At 39.2% G+C, this 20,646-nt stretch overlaps 3 protein-coding genes across 11 annotated transcripts in view; 1 reads left to right on the plus strand and 2 right to left on the minus strand.

Annotated features, from left to right (window-relative positions):
* The window catches only part of LOC116733103 (immunoglobulin superfamily member 3-like), a 919,724-nt gene that overhangs the window by 590,969 nt on the left and 308,109 nt on the right, over positions 1-20,646 (plus strand). The gene's annotated exons all lie outside the window — the stretch shown is intronic.
* LOC116733131 (butyrophilin-like protein 8) overlaps positions 1-20,646 on the minus strand; it is a 766,651-nt gene that overhangs the window by 426,925 nt on the left and 319,080 nt on the right. The gene's annotated exons all lie outside the window — the stretch shown is intronic.
* On the minus strand, positions 14,946-17,115 carry LOC116733112 (gastrula zinc finger protein XlCGF57.1-like). Its single transcript, XM_032583842.1, has 2 exons — positions 16,132-17,115; positions 14,946-16,047 (listed from the first exon to the last, which is right to left on the minus strand). Exons 1-2 carry the CDS (start codon positions 16,985-16,987, stop codon positions 15,371-15,373), a joined length of 1,533 nt encoding a protein of 510 aa, XP_032439733.1. The 5' UTR covers positions 16,988-17,115; the 3' UTR covers positions 14,946-15,370.

Raw genomic sequence — 20,646 nt, forward strand, 5'->3', positions numbered from 1 at the left:
TTAGGGGTGCTGAGCCCCCAGCAGGTCTAAAACCCATGAGAAGATATTTGTTGGTGCGGTTTTCTAAATCTAACTGCTGATTTACATGCATTCACAAACAAAATTAAGAGACATGTTGTCAGCTATTCATAGAACAAAAGAACAATGTTCATTTTGCTCAAACATATACTTAAAAATAACAAAATCAGAGAAACTTAAATTTTTTCCCAGAGGTGTATAAACTCAGTTTGAAACAGAATCTCTAGATTACATCATAGCTGCTAACATCTGCTAACATTAATGAGACACAAGCAGCTGTGGAGTCACTCAGTCCTAGTGGGGTCTGATCCTGGGGAAATTAAAAATAAAATCTACTTAAAACTATGCATTTCCAGTCATTTGAAGAACATTTTACTAAATGCACAGAATATATATATGTGGTGCTTTGCTGGAAAGAGCAGAGACTGAACTGCAAAGTGAAAAGTTTGTTTTGGACAATTTTCGTTTGGATTTGGAGAAACAAAATTTGTGTTGAAAATGGATGAACAAGATGAAGGATTTCAAAAAGGAAAAGAACTCTTTAATGCAATTAAAAGGAGCAGAGCCAAACTCAGCGTGCTGACAAGAAAAAGAAATGACATTCACGTAGGCCTGTCACGATAGCAAATTTTGCTGAGCGATTAATTGTCTCAAAAAATTATTGCGATAAACGATAATATTGTTTGAAGACCTTTTTACACTGATTTAATGGAAATGACGTAATAATGCATGTGATTTCCTGCCAAAGATAGATAGACTTTATTTTCAAAAGAATATTTAGCACTGGAGCTGATAAACAAAATAAACAAAACAACCAAAAACAAAATGGATTCTCAGTCTCCATTAACAAAAAATGTACTTGATATTATATTATGAAGTCTGTATATTATGTTGCCCTTCAGTAATAATTAGGTTTAAATAGAGAAGACGGGCACATCGACTACCTGATGCAATAGTTCACACTATATGATTTTTTGCTCCTATTTTTCCCCTTACAACAATCTTAGAACGTTGGTCTTTCTAAGATTGTGTGGTGTGTTACGGTAGATCGTCGTTGCCGCTCCGATCTAAATCAGGGGTTTTCCCCGACTGGGAGCTTTAACTACACCTGTTCAATGTGACCAATCATAGCCAATCAGAAAGCGCTGATTCTCCTTTTTCTGAGGGGAAATTACGGAGGGGAATCCCAAACAGCTGACACGGCGCAACCTGAAGTCCAGCGGACATTGGAGATGATATGTGGAAACAACATTAATGTTTATTCAACATGCAAAGAATATAGAAATGACAAGAGGAGGAGTTGGAGCGAAATTGCTACCGCAGTTGATAAACCCGGTAACTTTTCAGTTGTTTTTCGTTAACGTGACGTAAATAGGTTATAATGATTTTCATTCAGTCAGGACTTTGCGCTGACACTAGCCACGTGCATTGCAGGTAGATTGCAGTAAAGCATTGATTAATGCCTGGTTTTAAAATTAGTTCACTGAACTTGTAGCCATTATTTTGTGCCCATTGTTGGACACCACACGGCAGGACCGAACCCGATCGAACCGTTATACCTAGGATTTCTGTCGGCTAATGTGTGGTCTGTCAGGTTTTGAAAATGGGCCGACAATCGGCACAGCTCTAAGATCGTGTCGTGTGCGCTGGGCTTTACACTAAGGAAATGAGGAAGGGAGGAGTCAGTGAGAGCACCGGAGTTGAGCCTTTTTTCATTCAGTGTCATTAACAGAAAGAGGAAAAGGCCGGAAGAGACGATAATGCCGATAATTGAAATGACGTCGATAGTTTTAATTTATCGTACGATTAATCGATTTATCGTTTATCGCGACAGGCCTACATTCACGCTTTAATTGATGCTGGAGAATCAAAATCCTCCATAGAAGAGCATATGAAAACTTTTAATAATTATTTAGTGGAGTTTAAGGACTTGCAATCTTCAGTTCAAAGACTGCTTAGCGATGATGAAAAAGAAACCGATCACGGCGATTGGTACGAACCAAAGCTGATCAGTTTTAAAGAGTTCTTGGATGACATAGAAAATTGGATGGACAGCGATCCAGATGCACAGAAGAGCGAAGTACGTTCAGCATTTGACGTTGAATCAAAGGCGGCATCTCATGACCGCAACGTTGAGTCGGATGACAGCGTCTCACGCGTGCTGTGGTGGCGCAGGGGGTTAGCACGCCCCACATTTGGAGGCCTTGGACCCGCGGATGTCGCGGGTTCGACTCCCGGTCCCGACGACCTTTGCCGCATGTCCTCCTTCAAAAATGGCGCCGGCTCAGCTGGCTGCCTGCAGATGCAGCTCCTGTCGTGTGTGTTAATCTGTGTATAAAAAATTCTTGCTGTAACTGCGAAATAATTTCCCTGCTGGGATGAATAAAGTAATTCTTCTTCTTCTTCTCACAGACTGCGCAACAAACGATCGGCAAAGACTCTGAAAGGCTATCTGGGTTCCCAGCTAAACCAGTCAGCACTGCGCCCAGTATAGTGAGTAAAGCGTCTAGTTCGCAGAGTAAGAGTTCCTGTGCAGCTTCAATGGCGCTGATGGAAGCCGAGGTGGAAAGAGCCGCTCTGAAAGCGGAGGTGGTTGCGCTGCAAGAAAAACATGCGCTTGAGCTGGAAGAACTTCAGTTAAAAACAAGAAAAGAAGCATTGGTTTTGAGAACCAAACTGGTGAAGGCGGATGCAAAGATGAAAATCTACAACTCTATGCAAGATCAGAAAAGTCATGTTTCCAGCTCTGGTGTCATAAATCAGGATACATCAGTTTCTGCGATATCTACTGAGTTCATACCCGCTGCTACAGCTCAAAAGGCTTCAAGAACACAGAAACGATTGTCTACTCTTGCACCTTTGCCAATGCCCCAAGATACACCTATTAATGAAACATTAAAAGTGAAACCAGACGGGGAAAGCCCAAGACGAATATCTTCTCAGGTTGATGTTCATAGTAGTGCATTAACAGAGATTATGATGAAGCAGAATGAAATCACTGAGATGCTTGTAAAACAACAAAGACTGTCACTCCTGCCATCTGTAGAAATCCCTGTTTTTAGTGGAGATCCTTTGCATTTTAGGTCCTTTCTTAAGGCATTTGAGCAAGGAATAGAAACTACAACAGATAACATGCAGGACAGGCTTTATTACTTAGAGCAGTGAAGCTGACACCCCATCCACGTCAAAAAATTCAGCAAATAGTCTGAGTGGTTAGTGCTCCGTTAGTGCAGGTTTGTGCCGTTAAAATTTTCGTTTGTGCAGCTTTGGTTTTCGAGATATTAAAAATTATATTTTAGGTCATCCAGAGTTCACCATCCCCCCATGTTGCTCCAAAACAAACCAAACTGGGCTACTTCGTTAGTGCAGGTTTGTGCAGTTAGAACGGTCGTTTGTGCAGCTTTGGTTTCTGAAATATTAAAAGTTATAATTTTGGCCGATGACGTCACCATCCCCCCATGTTGCGCCAAAACAAACCAAACTCGGCTACTTCGTTAGTGCTCCGTTAGTGCAGGTTTGTGCAGTTAAAATGGACGTTTGTGCAGCTTTGGTTTCTGAAATATTAAAAATTATTTTTTAGGTCTTCTGAGTTCACCATCCCCCCATGTTGCTCCAAAACAAAACAAACTGGGCTACTGCTCATCATGAGATATTACATAATTTTCTTTCATACGCCAACTGACTTCACCTAAATTGATGACTGTGGCCTGCTCTGGACATAACCACAAAGCAAGCGGTTATTAATTTTGTATGTTATTGTGTAAGTTAAATTCTGCTGTTGTAAAATGTGTACCTTCTTTTGTTTTGAACTTCAATAAAGATTTAGAACAAGAAAAAATTTGTCTCATTTCAAGAAATGTTTTTAGATAGTAATGTTTTCTCACCAATATAACTCTCTCCACAATAATTGAATCCTGTCAATACATAATTTCAAATCTTTTCTCTCCTGCTTGGCTTTTCGTAAGGTTGCCAGGTTTGGAAGGTGACTTGGCTCCGGATCTCCAATATCCATCAACTCTGATGCCTTTGCTGACCACATACAGCTGGTTCCATCCTACCCTCACACAACTCTTTTGAAACCTGTGCATGAAGGGTTCCTGACATGAATCTTTTGGACTGGGCAGTGTGCAGGGAGATGTCGGCACCTTGGATAGAGCACTGGAGCACCATTGGGCTGTTGGCTCTCTGTCACATGTCGTTTTAACATGGCCTTGACACTCTTTACAGAAGCCTTTGATATCAATGTACTTACTAGTGACAGTTGGATAAACTTTTGCTCTTTGCAATACAAATGTACATGTGCTTTTCAACTTTTTCCAAACCAGATCATTAATTATGTGACTCCAAGTGCCAGGTTTTAAAATTGTGTATTCCCTTTTGCCAGATGATGAAAACTTGTCATTGTATTCAACTCTTTCTGGTATAAATTTAATCCATTCTTCAAATGGAACTTCAAGCTGAAAATCTGTAAATTGTCCAGAAGAAGTTGTGCCTGAGTCAAACTCTGTGTCCACGGGGCTTTCAGGATCACTTTCTTGATCATTTATTTCCAAGCTTGACCATATGTTTTGTCTGTTTAGCTTTACAAATGTGTACAGAGCTTTTGCAGACATTTTATTTCCCAACTGCTGACTTAGCTCTGTCCAGACAGCGGCAGCTGGAGTGGCTATATTGCCGTTTTCTAGGATAGCCTCTTTTGACTTGCAGAGAACTGCGAAAAGAGACTCTCTGTCCACTGCTGGCTGTCGAGGCATCTAGTTAAAAAATAAAAAGACTTTGATTAGCATTGCTCAAAATAATAATTCTGGTCTACATAATTTTGAAGAAGCCACAAAACATTGACATTCTAGCAGAGGCTGCACAATTACAATAGTCTTGAATTAAAAAAAGTTAAGTTGGCTTTCCCAGTTTCTCATTTCTACTATTTAAGCAATTTTTTTTATATACTGTTTTTATATATTTTTTTAATATAAAATATATTTACTAAATATTAACTACATTACTTGGATGAACTTTGTTGAACCAATGACGCTGCCATGCACTTCCGGTTTTACTCTGCAAAAACTTTATTTGCTCAAGCAACTAGCATGTTAGCTATGGATTTTTGTTGTTGTCGTTTTTTACCCTTTTGCTGCATAATCAGCAGAAAGTAAGTTAACAATGTGAATATAATTGTTGAAACCACCTCCGAAACCAAAGCACAGTTGAACAGTCATACAAATACACACATTACGTTATGGTCACGGCCGCATGTCCTGTATTGACAGGATTCAATTATTGTGGAGAAAGTTACATTGGTGAGAAAACATTACTATCTAAAAACATTTCTTGAAATGAGACAAATTTCTTCTTGTTCTAAATCTTTATTGAAGTTCAAAACAAAAGAAGGTACACATTGTACAACAGCTGAAAATCTGCAGAATTTAACTTACACAATAACATACGAAATTAATAACCGCTTGCTTTGTGGTTATGTCCAGAGCAGGCCACAGTCATCAGTTTAGGTGAAGTCAGTTGGCGTATGAAAGAAAATTATGTAATATCTCATGATGAGCAGTAGCCCAGTTTGTTTTGTTTTGGAGCAACATGGGGGGATGGTGAACTCGGAAGACCTAAAAAATAATTTTTAATATTTCAGGAACCAAAGCTGCACAAACGTCCATTTTAACTGCACAAACCTGCACTAACGGAGCACTAACGAAGTAGCCGAGTTTGGTTTGTTTTGGCGCAACATGGGGGGATGGTGACGTCATCGGCCAAAATTATAACTTTTAATATCTCGAAAACGAAAGCTGCACAAACGAAAATTTTAACTGCACAAACCTGCACAAACGGAGCACTAACGAAGTAGCCCAGTTTGGTTTGTTTCGGAGCAACATGGGGGGATGGTGAACTCGGAAGACCTAAAATATAACTTTTAATATTTCAGAAACCAAAGCTGCACAAACGACCGTTTTAACGGCACAAACCTGCACTAACGAAGCACTAACGAAGTAGACGAGTTTGGTTTGTTTTGGAGCAACATGGGGGGATGGTGAACTCGGATGACCTAAAAAATAACTTTTAATATCTTGAAAACCAAAGCTGCACAAACGAAAATTTTAACGGCACAAACCTGCACTAACGGAGCACTAACCACTCAGACTATTTGCTGAATTTTTTGACGTGGGTGGGGTGTCAGCTTCACTCAGCTGTTTACCACAGGTCAGCCTAGAGCTTTAGTGAGAAGTTGTATGCACATGAGTCCACAAACTGCTTATCCGGAAGCAAAAAGACAGCTTGGGTGGAACTTTGGTAACAGAGCAAAAATAACATCTGCATTTATAGGCAAAGCTCTGAATTGGTCAGTTTTAAAGTCTGATGATGCTGCAGCTTTAAGAGCTTATACATTCTTTTAAAGAAGTTGTTTCAACACAATGGATGAAGCTGGGTTTATTGAAGAGCTTGAAAACTCAACCAATATGAGAATTCTTGTTTCAAAGTTGCCTTTTAGACTTCGTGATACATGGCGACTAACTGTGGTTGACATAGCAGAAAAGTATGATCGTAGAGCAAGGTTTAAAGATCTTGATTTTCTGGAAAAACAAACAAAAGCTGCATTAGATCCTGTTTATGGAGAAGGTCAAATGACAAAACAAAAGATGGCTTTAAAACCATCAAAGGTTCCTTTTAAAACTAAAAGCAGCAGTTTTGCCACTTCTGTTGCTGTAGTTTCTAAACAGAACAATGACAAACGGGTCCAGTTTAACCATGAGGTTACAAAGCTGGTTCAAGCTCGGTGCTTATTTTGTGATAGAAATCATTGCATGGAAAAATGTGACTCATTCAAGCAGAAAGCCAACACAGAAAAGGTGACATTCCTTAAAAGTAAAGGTTTATGCTTCGGTTGCTTACAGAAGGGACATACGAGTAAGAACTGTCCACAACGTCTAACATGCCTCACCTGTAATAAAAGTCACCCTACTGTTCTGCATATTGAACCAACAGAGCAGCAGTACCAAGCAGTTAAGGCTGAGGGTAAAGAGTCACCAATCTCAAATGCTCTTGAATCTTTGAATGTTGGTAGCTACACTGCGGCCGGGTCTAATGAGTGGTTCTGTCAGTCGTCCCAGTAAAAGTAAAGTTGTAAAAGGGGACAAAGATTGTGGAGACTTATGCCTTTCTAGATCCAGGCAGCTCTGCAACATTTTGTACAGAGGCTTTGATGATGCAGTTAAATGCACCTGGAAAGAAAGTGGAAATCATGCTAAAAACCATGGGTCAGGAAAAACCTGTAAGTAGCCAAAGATTATCTGGTTTGGACGTAGCTGCTTTAAAAGAAAATGAGTACTTGAAGTTGCCTGATGTTTATACTCAACAGTCCATTCCTGTCACTAAAGAAAACATCCCTAAAGAAGAAGACTTAAGAAAATGGTCTTATCTAAAAGTTGTTGAGTTGACACCAATAGATGCTGGCATCGGGCTGCTCATTGGTGTAAATTCTCCCAAAGCATTGGAACCTTGGAAAGTAGTTAACAGTGAAGGTAGTGGGCCTTATGCTGTGCTAACACGCCTTGGTTGGGTTGTTAATGGTCCACTCAATCAGGGTAGTGAAGGAAATGGACATGTTGCTAGTTCTATTCAGGTGAACCGTATCTCTATAAGCAGTTTGGAAGAAATGCTGGTCAGTCAGTATAATCAGGATTTTATAGAGCACAAGTGCAATGAGTGAACTGAAATGTCTGTAGAAGACAAACAGTTCATGGATATCATGTCAGAGTCAGCGGTGCTTAAAGATGGTCATTATTACCTGAAGTTACACTTTCGTAATCCTGAAGTAAAAATGCCCAACAACAAACAGGTGGCCCAGCAGAGGGCGCAATGTCTGTTAAAATGATTTCAGAAGGATAAGTTATTCTTTGAAGAGTACAAAGAATTTATGCATAATGTTAGTATGGAAGGGCATTCAGAAATCGTACCACAAGAACATGAGGAAGGAAAGGTGTGGTACGTACCTCATCATGGGGTCTACCACCCCCGTAAGAAAACACTGCGGATTGTTTATGATTGTGCTGCAATGTTTGCTGGAACATCACTGAACAAAGAGCTGTTACAGGGACCAGATTTGACTAGCACCTTATTGTGTGCTCATTCGTTTTCGGCAAGGTCCAATAGCCCTTATGACAGACATTAAAGGGATGTTCCACCAAGTCAGAGTTGCTCAGGAACATGTAAATTACTTACGTTTTCTCTGGTGGCCCCACGGTGACATCACAAAAGAGCTTGTTGAGCATAGAATGTTGGTCCATATTTTTGGTGCAGTCTCTTCCCCTAGTTGTGCCACATGCACTTTTAAAGACTGCTGATGACAACCAACATCTGTACCCAGAAGAGGTTATTAATACAATCAGACACAGCTTCTATGTAGATGACTGTCTCAGGTCTGTACAGACAGTTGAGCAGGCCATTTCTCTTTATCAACAGCTCACTGAGGTGTGTGCCAAGGGGGGGATTTAGGCTCAATAAATGGGTGTGTAGTGAGTGCTCTGTCCTCTCGCAGATCCCTGAGGAAAACAGAGCAACAGGTGTAAGGATGCTAGATCTAAGCCAGGACCAGCTTCCCACTGAAAGAGCCCTGGGGGTGCAATGGGATGTTGACCAGGATGTTTTCACCTTTAGCATTGTAAACAAGCACATTAAAACAAATCACTATACCACGACTTGAACTTGCTGCTGCAGTTTTAGCTGTGCGTCTTGACAAAATGCTGTTAGTTCAACTTGGACTCAATCTGAGTGAATCAGTCTTCTGGTCTGACAGCACAACCGTCCTGCAGTACATTGCAAACACAACGACACGACTTATGTAGCTAATAGAGTGTCCATCATTCGTGATCTTACAAAGGTTACTCAGTGGAGATACATCAGCTCAAAGTTGAATCCAGCTGATGCACCCTCTCGAGGCATGAAGGTTGGCTCTTTTTTAAAGCCTTCCACCTGGATCAGTGGGCCAGAATTCCTCACAAAACCTGAGATCCAATGGCCAGCAGTGATTAAAGAATTACCTGTCCATTTGGAAGCTGATCCAGAGGTTAAAGATCAAGTCCTGACATGTGCAGCTGTGCTGGAAGAAGTGTGTCCCACCACCAAGCTGCTAATGTACTTTTCCAGTTGGACAACGCTAAAAAGATGTGTAGCATGGCTCCTGAAACTAAAAGAAATGCTACAAACAAAGAAGTTGCTAACTGCACACTGTGGAAATCAAATGTGTGATAAACAGGACAATAAAACAGATGTTCAGTTCACTACTGATGATCTGTCCAAGGCAGAGGAAGCCATAGTGAGAGTTGTGCAGAGAAAACATTATGGCAATGAAATGGCTGCCCTGAGCTCTGGTGCAGTGAAGAAGTCAAGTCATCTGTTCAAGCTTGATCCTGTTGTTAATGATGGTGTGTTGAGAGTGTGAGGCAGACTGAGCAAAGCAGCCTTACCTGAAGAAACAAAACATCCTGCAATATTGCCTAAAGGAAGCCATGTTTCAAAGCTCATTCTTCAACATATCCATGAAAAGGTTGGACACAGAGGAAGAAACCACATGCTTTCTACCCTTCGACGACAGTACTGGATCCCTCATGCTAATTCAGCAGCCAGAAAGATCATCAGAGACTGTATGGTGTGTCAAAGACAACGACAAAAGCCAGGTGAGCAAAAAATGTCAGATCTTCCTATTGACAGAATCTCAACTGATCTTCCACCATTTATTTATGTTGGTGCTGATTACTTTGGACCAGTAGAAGTGAAGAGAGGGAGAACTATTGTAAAAAGATATGGAGTTCTCTTCACATGCCTAACCTGTCGTGCAGGTCCTTAGCACTGCTGGGGGCTAAGGACCCCTAAAGGTCAGATCCTAGAATCGCCCCTGGGTTTAAATATTCTGCTATTAGAGCAGAATACTCCAGTCCAGGTTTGAAGAGTCTGGGTGTTGTAGTTTTTAAACTAGAGTCGATTAAACATGCGGAAGGAAAAAATAGGTGGAATCGCCCTTTAGCCATTTCCCGAATCGGAAGCTTGAATTGGAAACCAACTTCAGCTTCGTCTTTCTTAAACCTGATTAATCAGTAAAACATGAAGGTGTTTCGTACCTATCCGGTGTAAGATGATCCTCGGTATCCGGGTAAAATCCATCAGTCTGCGCTGATCCTCCATCTCTTCCTCCATCTTAACGTTGATTTCTTTCCACTCTGTGAATGTTTCTCCAGCAGGAGTTACCTGCTCGTTGATAAACTCTCTCTGAGGCGGAACTGAAGACATTTTCACTGGAAACACGGAAATATTTACCGAAAACACCAAACCTGTTTTCAAACCGTCTTCTAAGAGGAGCTAATGCTACCTCGTGAGCTCCGTGGCTTTCTGTGTGTTTCACTTTGGCTGCACTGAAGAAACTGTAAACGATTTTTAGTTCCGCTTTGAATGTTCCGCTTTGAGCCTCCTCTCAACATAAAGTTATATTAAATATTTTAGAACATGGACGAAACGTTCATTTGTTTCAGTGAGTTAATCACTCACTGTGAGTAATTACACACTAACTGGAGTTTCCAAGCCTTTTATTTCTGTTAATTATGAGAATTTTCCTCAGCTAATGGAAATGGTACAAAACACCTTCACGTTTTACTGATGATACAGGTTGAGTAAAATTGGATATATACTAAAGAGATGCAGACTGGTTAAGGAGTGCTGAACTCAAAGAGCTTTTACACCAAACTTAAAGACTCTAATAGCAAATCTGTCGCAGCTGTAAACATTAAATACTTAAAAATGATCAACTGTGACCTGGTGAAACTATTATTCATCATATAATATGAGAAATACAGTTTGTGATCGTAACGCCCTTATGCCTACCAACCAGATTAAGGAAGCACTGGTTAAAGTTTATGATTAATTATATTATGTGCAGACAAAAACTTTATGTCAGACACAAGGTGCACTATAAGTTTTTAAAAAATCAATAATCCATAGTTTTCTCATTATAAAGACTGATAACCGATAATCCTTTTGTGATTTATAAAGTGTTTTGATTGTATGTAGCCTCTGTGTTTGATTGAATGCTCCTAGAGGTCCATGTCCCTGTTCCTTTCCATGTCGTTGAGCATGGCTTTATGGGAAGCTGTGTCCGTCATTGATTTAATTCACTCATTTAGCTCAGATGCTGCTGTCAGTCCTGCTAATATATAGATGGGAATCCGTCCCCAAACCATTGGTTGTGGATTCACAGTCGTTCCCTGATGTTTGACGTTATGTTTGGTTGACATAACTGACGAGAGAAGTCCCTGTTTCTTTTCTATCTGAGATTGAAGGTGAACTTTAACCTGACATTTTGCAGACCCAAATCCATCATTTGTCTTTAAGTCACACAGATACAGACCAGAGTCTTCAGTCCTCAGTCTGGACACATGGAGTCTGATTCGTCCTTCTCTGAGGACGTCTTTGTCAATCTGACACACATAGCATGTCTTTAGGATTGACTTCCAATCAATTTTCATTCATTTGTATAATTGTTTATTTATAAAGGAAAGATCTTATGAGACTCATTGTCTCATTTACAAGAGAAATCTGTGACATAAATCACTAGAAATGGCATAAAAACATTAACATCTCTGTAGCTTAAACCTTACCTTAGTCTGAAACCTAACTCAGAAACAGACCTGAGTCCTCACAATGCCGTATATTTTAGAAAACTGGGGCTGACAAGGTGAGAAATCCTAAAACAGACACACATGCATACTTGCTCTTAGAGTGGCTTGTAAAAGTATTCATACCCCTTAAACTTTTCCAGATTTTGTTACCTTACAACCACAAACAAAAATATAATTCATTGACATTTGAGGACCAAAACAAAGTGATTTACAATTGTGAAGTATAAAAAAAATAATGCGTGATTCAAACATTTTTACAAATAAAAACCTGTTTAAACATGTCAAAACTGTATTTATTTTTATAAATCTGCCAAAAACAAACCCAAAAAAATAATTAAAGACTTTTATATAAGAAGCATGAAACCATATTTTCCATACTTGTTCTATGAACTGCTGGTATACGTTTTATATCAATAGAATAATATTTGGGGAAAATATATAAGGCCTGCATATAAGCTAATAATTTGCTATGCCAAAAAATGCATTCCCTGCTAACTTGAAGAAATAAAGAGTTAAGAGGGATTTTACCTTTTCTACGTAATGACACTTGTTCTCTGAGCTTCTGCTATAAGTTTCATATCAACAGGACAATAGACAGGAGATACAAATATTGTCAGGCTCAGAAATTAAAATGCATCCCCCTACATTAATAGACTAGACAGTAAAGGATGATATAAAATGTTTTACATAACGGGCTTCTGCTTTGTAATGCTTTAAGCTATTATGGTGTTAAAAGAAAAATCGGGGAATTTCAAACCATCTGCGGAGAACATTTTCATCAGACACTGACTGAAAAACGTTCGACTCATATGTTTCAATAAAGCTGTAAAAACCGTATTTATTTCAATTAATCCGCGAAATAAAACCCACCGTTTTACGGCTTACATGGTTAAGAAACGTGATAATGTTACGAACATCTTTAAAAGTTTCCTCTTCGGTCATATTTCAGTCCGTTTTCTCGTCAATATGCGAGAGTTTAGAGCGATGCGCGCTCCCGCGACAGGGCATGCAATTCTCGGCATAACACCTGTTCAAGTTTATCACTTTTAAGCATTTAATATTTACAGCTGGGGCGGATTCGTTATTACAGTTTGGTGTAAAAGCTCTTTGAGTTCAGCGCTCTTTAACCAGTTTGTTACTCTTTAATATACAGGATCTCCAACTTTATTCAACCTGTATCATCAGTAAAACATGAAGGTGTTTCGTACCTATCCGGTGTAAGATGATCCTCGGTATCCGGGTAAAATCCATCAGTCTGCGCTGATCCTCCATCTCTTCCTCCATCTTAACGTTGATTTCTTTCCACTCTGTGAATGTTTCTCCAGCAGGAGTTACCTGCTCGTTGATAAACTCTCTCTGAGGCGGAACTGAAGACATTTTCACTGGAAACACGGAAATATTTACCTTAAAATAAACCACGTTTTCAAACTACCTTTTAAGAGGAGCTAATGCTTTCTGTGTGTTCCACTTTGGCTGCACTGAAGAAACTGTAAACGATTTTTAGTTCCACCTTGAATGTTCCGCTTTGAGCCTCCTCTCAACATAAAGTTATATTAAATATTTTAGATCATGAACGAAAGGTTCCTTTATTTCAGTGAGTTAATCACTCACTGTGAGTAATTACACACAAACGGGAGTTTCCAAACCTTTTATTTCTGTTAATTATGAGGATTTTCTGCAGCTAATTTATGATTAGAATATTACATCATACTGACACTAACAAAAAATTTTTTAATCTTACAAAAGAACCATATTAGAAGGTATTCTAATTTCTTGTGTGTGATCGTTTCAGCTTGTGAAACAGAGTCTAATATTATAGTTTTGTATTTTGTGATTCAGTTTTGAAGTTAAACAGTAAATGGCTACATATATTATAGAGGAACACAGAGATTTGTTGTTTTGACTTTGATTTGCAGATAAGAGAATAACTGTTGTGGAAAAAAGGTTCATGTTGCTAAAAAAGAAGTGAAAACATGAAAGGTCACTGAAGAGACAAGATGTGAGAATAAGACAGATCACTTTAACTAAAGCCATAAAATCAACAATTTGACAACAAAACTGAAAAGGATCGTTAATCCAAAGCTCTTAACAACAGAAAGCATTGGGCAAGTTGATTAATTTATGGATTTTTGATGGTTTTTAAAAAAAATATCCTTCAAATGCAAAAGATATTTCTGACTTGTTTTTGTGTCACATTACAGTATTGTAGATCGTCTGCAATGTTATCTCTGGATACAGTAACTGAAAGGTGCATGAAACGTCCATAAAGATGTAGTTTCTGACAATGCAGAATTAATTAATAACTAATGAAAACATTACATTTGAGATTAGAATAATAAATAAATAAAAAAAAAACTTTTAATTTTGCTGAATTTAATGAAAGTGACCCTTTTTAAAAACTGTCTTAAATTCTGATATTGAAAAAATGAAAAATTTAAATTTGTGTAAAAACTCATGTTTTACTGTTATTGCAAGGATCTTTAGATGCTTTACTTGAAGCTGACATTTAAAAATATGGCAACAGTTAATGACGATGACAATCACTGAATAATCCATCAATATTTATTCAAATCAACAGTTATTAAAAAGCATATTCTGCTCAAAATACTAGTGTATATTTTAACATACCTTTTTAATAATATACTTTGCTTCTCATAGCAAAGTGTAACAATGACAAAAATTTGGGAACATAAAAACCTCTCTGTGGTTAGCTCTAAATCAAAATCTGACCAGATCAAAATTATTTTAGAGTTTTTCAGGTATACGCACCTAGAACATCAAATATAGACAAGGAGAGACAAGAGAGAGTTAGATTCTTTTTACTTGTGAGAACGGACAGAGATGTGTTTCAGTTACAATCTCTGCCTATTCTAAAAACACATTCTGCCGCACTTCTCTTTTTACTGAAAAAGACGTCCGTATTACATTGAGCTCTACAGGGTAAAAAGGAGGAAACAAAAACATATAATTCAGTTTCATAAGATAAACTAGAACATTTACTACGACAGTATGACTGTGTAAGGCTAATAAGCACCATTACGCTTTAAATGATCTTATTATAAACATGAAGAATAGGATGTCCTTCTGCTGAGCAGCCGTCTGATTAGAACAAGCTGGCGCCGGCTGTCTCTGCATCCTTCAACATACTCAGAAATATAGTTAAAGCAATTCAGAATATACAATGTTTAAGCAAATGTCTGATAAATGTATACAATTTCTCCAACAGATTTTTTTCAAACAAACATCATGGAAAAACAAGAACATTTCACTGCTATTTTACATCCAGTCATACACGGAAATGTCAAAAATGTAAAAGCTAAACTCAATTATTCTACATGGTACAGAACTCCATGAAAACTGAAATGCACAGAAATTAATCCTGTCTGAATGTGTTCCCCTCTTTAACTTCAGTATCTAATGGGATACTGATGGGGATCTTAAGTACAAATATGACTGAGAATTAAAACAAAAAACTGGATTAAGGAAAACAAGCTGCTAGGCAAAAGTAGACCTCAGGTTTATCTTGGTCAGACAGTGAAAGACACAATCACAGTGAATCACTAGCAGCCTGCAAGAATCTGTTGACTTTAATATGTTCAACTTGCTGTTTACATCATTCCAAACCAGGTTTTCTTTTGGATCTGATGCCAAAACGGATCTGAGGTGTTTCCTACCTAAGGCTTCTAGTCTGAGTGAATCCTTATGTGACGAGTTAAATTATGTCTATAACTGTAACTCTTTCCACAGGTCCCACAGGAGAAAGGTTTCTCACCTGTGTGAATTCTCATGTGAACATTTAAATTACATTTTCGAGAGAAACCTTTTCCACAGGTACCACAGGAGAAAGGCCTCTCACCTGTGTGAATTCTCATGTGCTTAGTTAAAGTCCTACTATCAGCATAACTTTTTCCACAGGTCCCACAGGAGAAAGGCTTCTCACCTGTGTGAATTCTCATGTGATGAGATACATCACTTCTATTATTGTAACTCTTTCCACAGGTCCCACAGGAGAAAGGCCTCTCACCTGTGTGAATTCTCATGTGCTTAGTTAAAGTCCTACTATCAGCATAACTTTTTCCACAGGTCCCACAGGAGAAAGGCTTCTCACCTGTGTGAATTCTCATGTGATGAGATACATCACTTCTATTATTGTAACTCTTTCCACAGGTCCCACAGGAGAAAGGCTTCTCAGCAGTGTGAATTCTCACGTGAACATTTAAATAACCTTTTTGAGAGAAACTCTTTCCACAGGTCCCACAGGAGAAAGGCTTCTCACCAGTGTGAATACTCATGTGAACATTTAAATTACATTTTCGAGAGAAACCTTTTCCACAGGTACCACAGGAGAAAGGCCTCTCACCTGTGTGAATTCTCATGTGCCTAGTTAAAGTCCCTCTATGAGCGTAACTTTTTCCACAATTCCCACAGGAGAAAGGCTTCTCACCTGTGTGAATTCTCATGTGCTTAGTTAAAGTCCTACTATCAGCATAACGTTTTCCACAGGTCCCACAGGAGAAAGGCTTCTCACCTGTGTGAATTCTCATGTGATGAGATACATCACTTCTATTATTGTAACTCTTTCCACAGGTCCCACAGGAGAAAGGCTTCTCAGCAGTGTGAATTCTCACGTGAACATTTAAATAACCTTTTCGAGAGAAACTCTTTCCACAGGTCCCACAGGAGAAAGGCTTCTCACCTGTGTGAATTCTCATGTGCTGAGTTAAAGTCCCTCTATCAGCATAGCTTTTTCCACAATTCCCACAGGAGAAAGGCTTCTCAGCAGTGTGAATTCTCACGTGAACATTTAAATTACATTTTCGAGAGAAACTCTTTCCACAGGTCCCACAGGAGAAAGGCTTCTCACCAGTGTGAATTCTCATGTGCCTAGTTAAAGTCCCTCTATGAGCGTAACTTTTTCCACAATTCCCACAGGAGAAAGGCTTCTCACCTGTGTGAATTCTCATGTGCCTAGTTAAAGTCCCTCTATGAGCGTAACTTTTTCCACAATTCCCACAGGAGAAAGGCTTCTCACCTGTGTGAATTCTCATGTGCTCAGTTAAAGTCCCACTATCAGCGTAACTTTTTCCACAGGTCCCACAGGAGAAAGGCTTCTCACCCGTGTGAATCCTCATGTGAACATTTAAATGATTTGCTTGAGAAAAACTTTTTCCACAGGTCCCACAGGAGAAAGGCTTCTCACCTGTGTGAATTCTCATGTGCTTAGTTAAAGTCCCACTATCAGAGTAACTCTTTCCACAGGTCCCACATGAGAAGGGCTTCTCACCCGTGTGAACTTTCATATGAGCATTTAGAAGGCCTTTCCAAGAGAAACTTTTTCCACAAGTCCCACAAGAAAAAGGCCGCTCATATTTGTGAATTCTTATGTGTCTCAGCAAGATATCGTTTCGAGAAAAGGTTTTATCACAAATTTTACAAGAATAAGATTTTTGCCGTGCGTGAGCTTTCTTGTGCTTTTTTTGTTTTGAAGTGTCAGTTCTGCCTTTCTGCTCTTTGGTTTTCTCATATCTCTCCTTTTGTTTCTGTTCTTCCTTTCTCTCTTTTCCTGGGTCTTCAGAATTGATTCCTTCCTGATTCTGGCTCTCAGCTTCTGCAGAGCCATGAGAGATGAGTTGGTTCCTCTGTGGTTCTGTTTCATTGAGAACCTCCTCCTCTTTACACACACAACATTGTGGGAGATCTGGACAAAAAGACAAAACAAAAGCCTTTAAATGTCAATCAAACAAGTAATCCTTCACTTTAATATCTCGATGCAGAATTTTCTTGGGTTATTCTAAAATTGCAATCTTACAAGAATGAACATTAACTCAACCAATGAGGTTTTTCTGACCAGAATGGAACTAGATGTAAGCCGAAATATGATATTATGGACCTCCAGGTGAGCAAACAAGATGGCGATAGCTTAACTTAGTGGCTTCCTGACAAATATTCCAAAAAGTCTTCTTTCTCTATGTAGCTACAGGATACATATCACATTAAAGATGGACATAAAATCTCTAAAGCAAAGCCCTAAAGTGCTTTTAAATCTTGACCCATTGATATTGTCAGACAGGGGCAATTCTAGGATCTGACTTTTAGGGGTGCTGAGCCCCCAGCAGGTCTAAAACCCATGAGAAGATATTTGTTGGTGCGGTTTTCTAAATCTAACTGCTGATTTACATATATTCACAAACAAAATTAAGAGACATGTTGTCAGCTATTCATAGAACAAAAGAACAATGTTCATTTTGCTCAAACATATACTTAAAAATAACAAAATCAGAGAAACTTAAATTTTTTCCCAGAGGTGTATAAACTCAGTTTGAAACAGAATCTCTAGACCACATCATAGCTGCTAACATCTGCTAACATTAATGAGACACAAGCAGCTGTGGAGTCACTCAGTCCTAGTGGGGTCTGATCCTGGGGAAATTAAAAATAAAATCTACTTAAAACTATGCATTTCCAGTCATTTGAAGAACATTTTACTAAATGCACAGAATATATATATGTGGTGCTTTGCTGGAAAGAGCAGAGACTGAACTGCAAAGTGAAAAGTTTGTTTTGGACAATTTTCTTTTGGATTTGGAGAAACAAAATTTGTGTTCAAAATGGATGAGCAAGATGAAGGATTTCAAAAGGAAAAGAACTCTTTAATGCAATTAAAAGGAGCAGAGCCAAACTCAGCGTGCTGACAAGAAAAAGAAATGACATTCACGCTTTAATTGATGCTGGAGAATCAAAATCCTCCATAGAAGAGCATATGAAAACTTTTAATAATTATTTAGCGGAGTTTAAGGACTTGCAATCTTCAGTTCAAAGACTGCTTAGCGATGATGAAAAAGAAACCGATCACGGCGATTGGTACGAACCAAAGCTGATCAGTTTTAAAGAGTTCTTGGATGACATAGAAAATTGGATGGACAGCGATCCAGATGCACAGAAGAGCGAAGTACGTTCAGCATTTGACGTTGAATCAAAGGCGGCATCTCATGACCGCAACGTTGAGTCGGATGACAACGTCTCACGCGTGCTGTGGTGGCGCAGGGGGTTAGCACGCCCCACATTTGGAGGCCTTAGACCCGCGGATGTCGCGGGTTCGACTCCCGGTCCCGACGACCTTTGCCGCATGTCCTCCTTCAAAAATGGCGCCGGCTCAGCTGGCTGCCTGCAGATGCAGCTCCTGTCGTGTGTGTGTTAATCTGTGTATAAAAAATTCTTGCTGTAACTGCAAAATAATTTCCCTGCTGGGATGAATAAAGTAATTCTTCTTCTTCTTCTCACAGACTGCGCAACAAACGATCGGCAAAGACTCTGAAAGGCTATCTGGGTTCCCAGCTAAACCAGTCAGCACTGCGCCCAGTATAGTGAGTAAAGCTTCTAGTTCGCAGAGTAAAAGTTCCCGTGCGGCTTCAATGGCGCTGATGGAAGCCGAGGTGGAAAGAGCCGCTCTGAAAGCGGAGGTGGTTGCGCTGCAAGAAAAACATGCGCTTGAGCTGGAAGAGCTTCAGTTAAAAACAAGAAAAGAAGCATTGGTTTTGAGAACCAAGCTGGTGAAGGCGGATGCAAAGATGAAAATCTACAACTCTATGCAAGATCAGAAAAGTCATGTTTCCAGCTCTGGTGTCATAAATCAGTTTCTGCGATATCTACTGAGTTCATACCCGCTGCTACAGCTCAAAAGGCTCCAAGAACACAGAAACGATTGTCTACTCTTGCACCTTTGCCAATGCCCCAAGATACACCTATTAATGAAACATTAAAAGTGAAACCAGAAGGGGAAAGCCCAAGACGAATATCTTCTCAGGTTGATGTTCATAGTAGTGCATTAACAGAGATTATGATGAAGCAGAATGAAATCACTGAGATGCTTGTAAAACAACAAAGACTGTCACTCCTGCCATCTGTAGAAATCCCTGTTTTTAGTGGAGATCCTTTGCATTTTAGGTCCTTTCTTAAGGCATTTGAGCAAGGAATAGAAACTACAACAGATAACATGCAGGACAGGCTTTATTACTTAGAGCAGTTTACCACAGGTCACCCTAGAGCTTTAGTGAGAAGTTGTATGCACATGAGTCCACAAACTGCTTATCCGGAAGCAAAAAGACAGCTTGGGTGGAACTTTGGTAACAGAGCAAAAATAACATCTGCATTTATAGACAAAGCTCTGAATAGGTCAGTTTTAAAGTCTGATGATGCTGCAGCTTTAAGAGCTTATACATTCTTTTTAAGAAGTTGTTTCAACACAATGGATGAAACTGGGTTTATTGAAGAGCTTGAAAACTCAACCAATATGAGAATTCTTGTTTCAAAGTTGCCTTTTAGACTTCGTGATACATGGCGACTAACTGTGGTTGACATAGCAGAAAAGTATGATCGTAGAGCAAGGTTTAAAGATCTTCTTGATTTTCTGGAAAAACAAACAAAAGCTGCATTAGATCCTGTTTATGGAGAAGGTCAAATGACAAAACAAAAGATGGCTTTAAAACCATCAAAGGTTCCTTTTAAAACTAAAAGCAGCAGTTTCGCCACTTCTGTTGCTGTAGTTTCTAAACAGAACAATGACAAACAGGTCCAGTTTAACCATGAGGTTACAAAGCTGGTTCAAGCTCGGTGCTTATTTTGTGATAGAAATCATTGCATGGAAAAATGCGACTCATTCAAGCAGAAAGCCAACACAGAAAAGGTGACATTCCTTAAAAGTAAAGGTTTATGCTTCGGTTGCTTACAGAAGGGACATACGAGTAAGAACTGTCCACAACGTCTAACATGCCTCACCTGTAATAAAAGTCACTATACTGTTCTGCATATTGAACCAACAGAGCAGCAGTACCAAGCAGTTAAGGCTGAGGGTAAAGAGTCACCAATCTCAAATGCTCTTGAATCTTTGAATGTTGGTAGCTACACTGCGGCCGGGTCTAATGAGTGGTTCTGTCAGTCCCAGTAAAAGTAAAGTTGGAAA

This window comes from Xiphophorus hellerii, chromosome 14 (assembly GCF_003331165.1).
Source record: "Xiphophorus hellerii strain 12219 chromosome 14, Xiphophorus_hellerii-4.1, whole genome shotgun sequence".
Classification (NCBI taxonomy): Eukaryota; Metazoa; Chordata; class Actinopteri; order Cyprinodontiformes; family Poeciliidae; genus Xiphophorus; species Xiphophorus hellerii.

Coding starts and splice junctions, on each gene's coding strand:
- LOC116733112 (XM_032583842.1), bottom strand. CDS start 16,987: ATGAAAGTTCACACGGGTGAGAAGCCCTTCTCATGTGGGACCTGTGGA. Junction 16,048..16,131: donor GCACATGAGAATTCACACAG/GTGAGAAGCCTT, acceptor GAATTCACACAG/GTGAGAGGCCTTTCTCCTGT.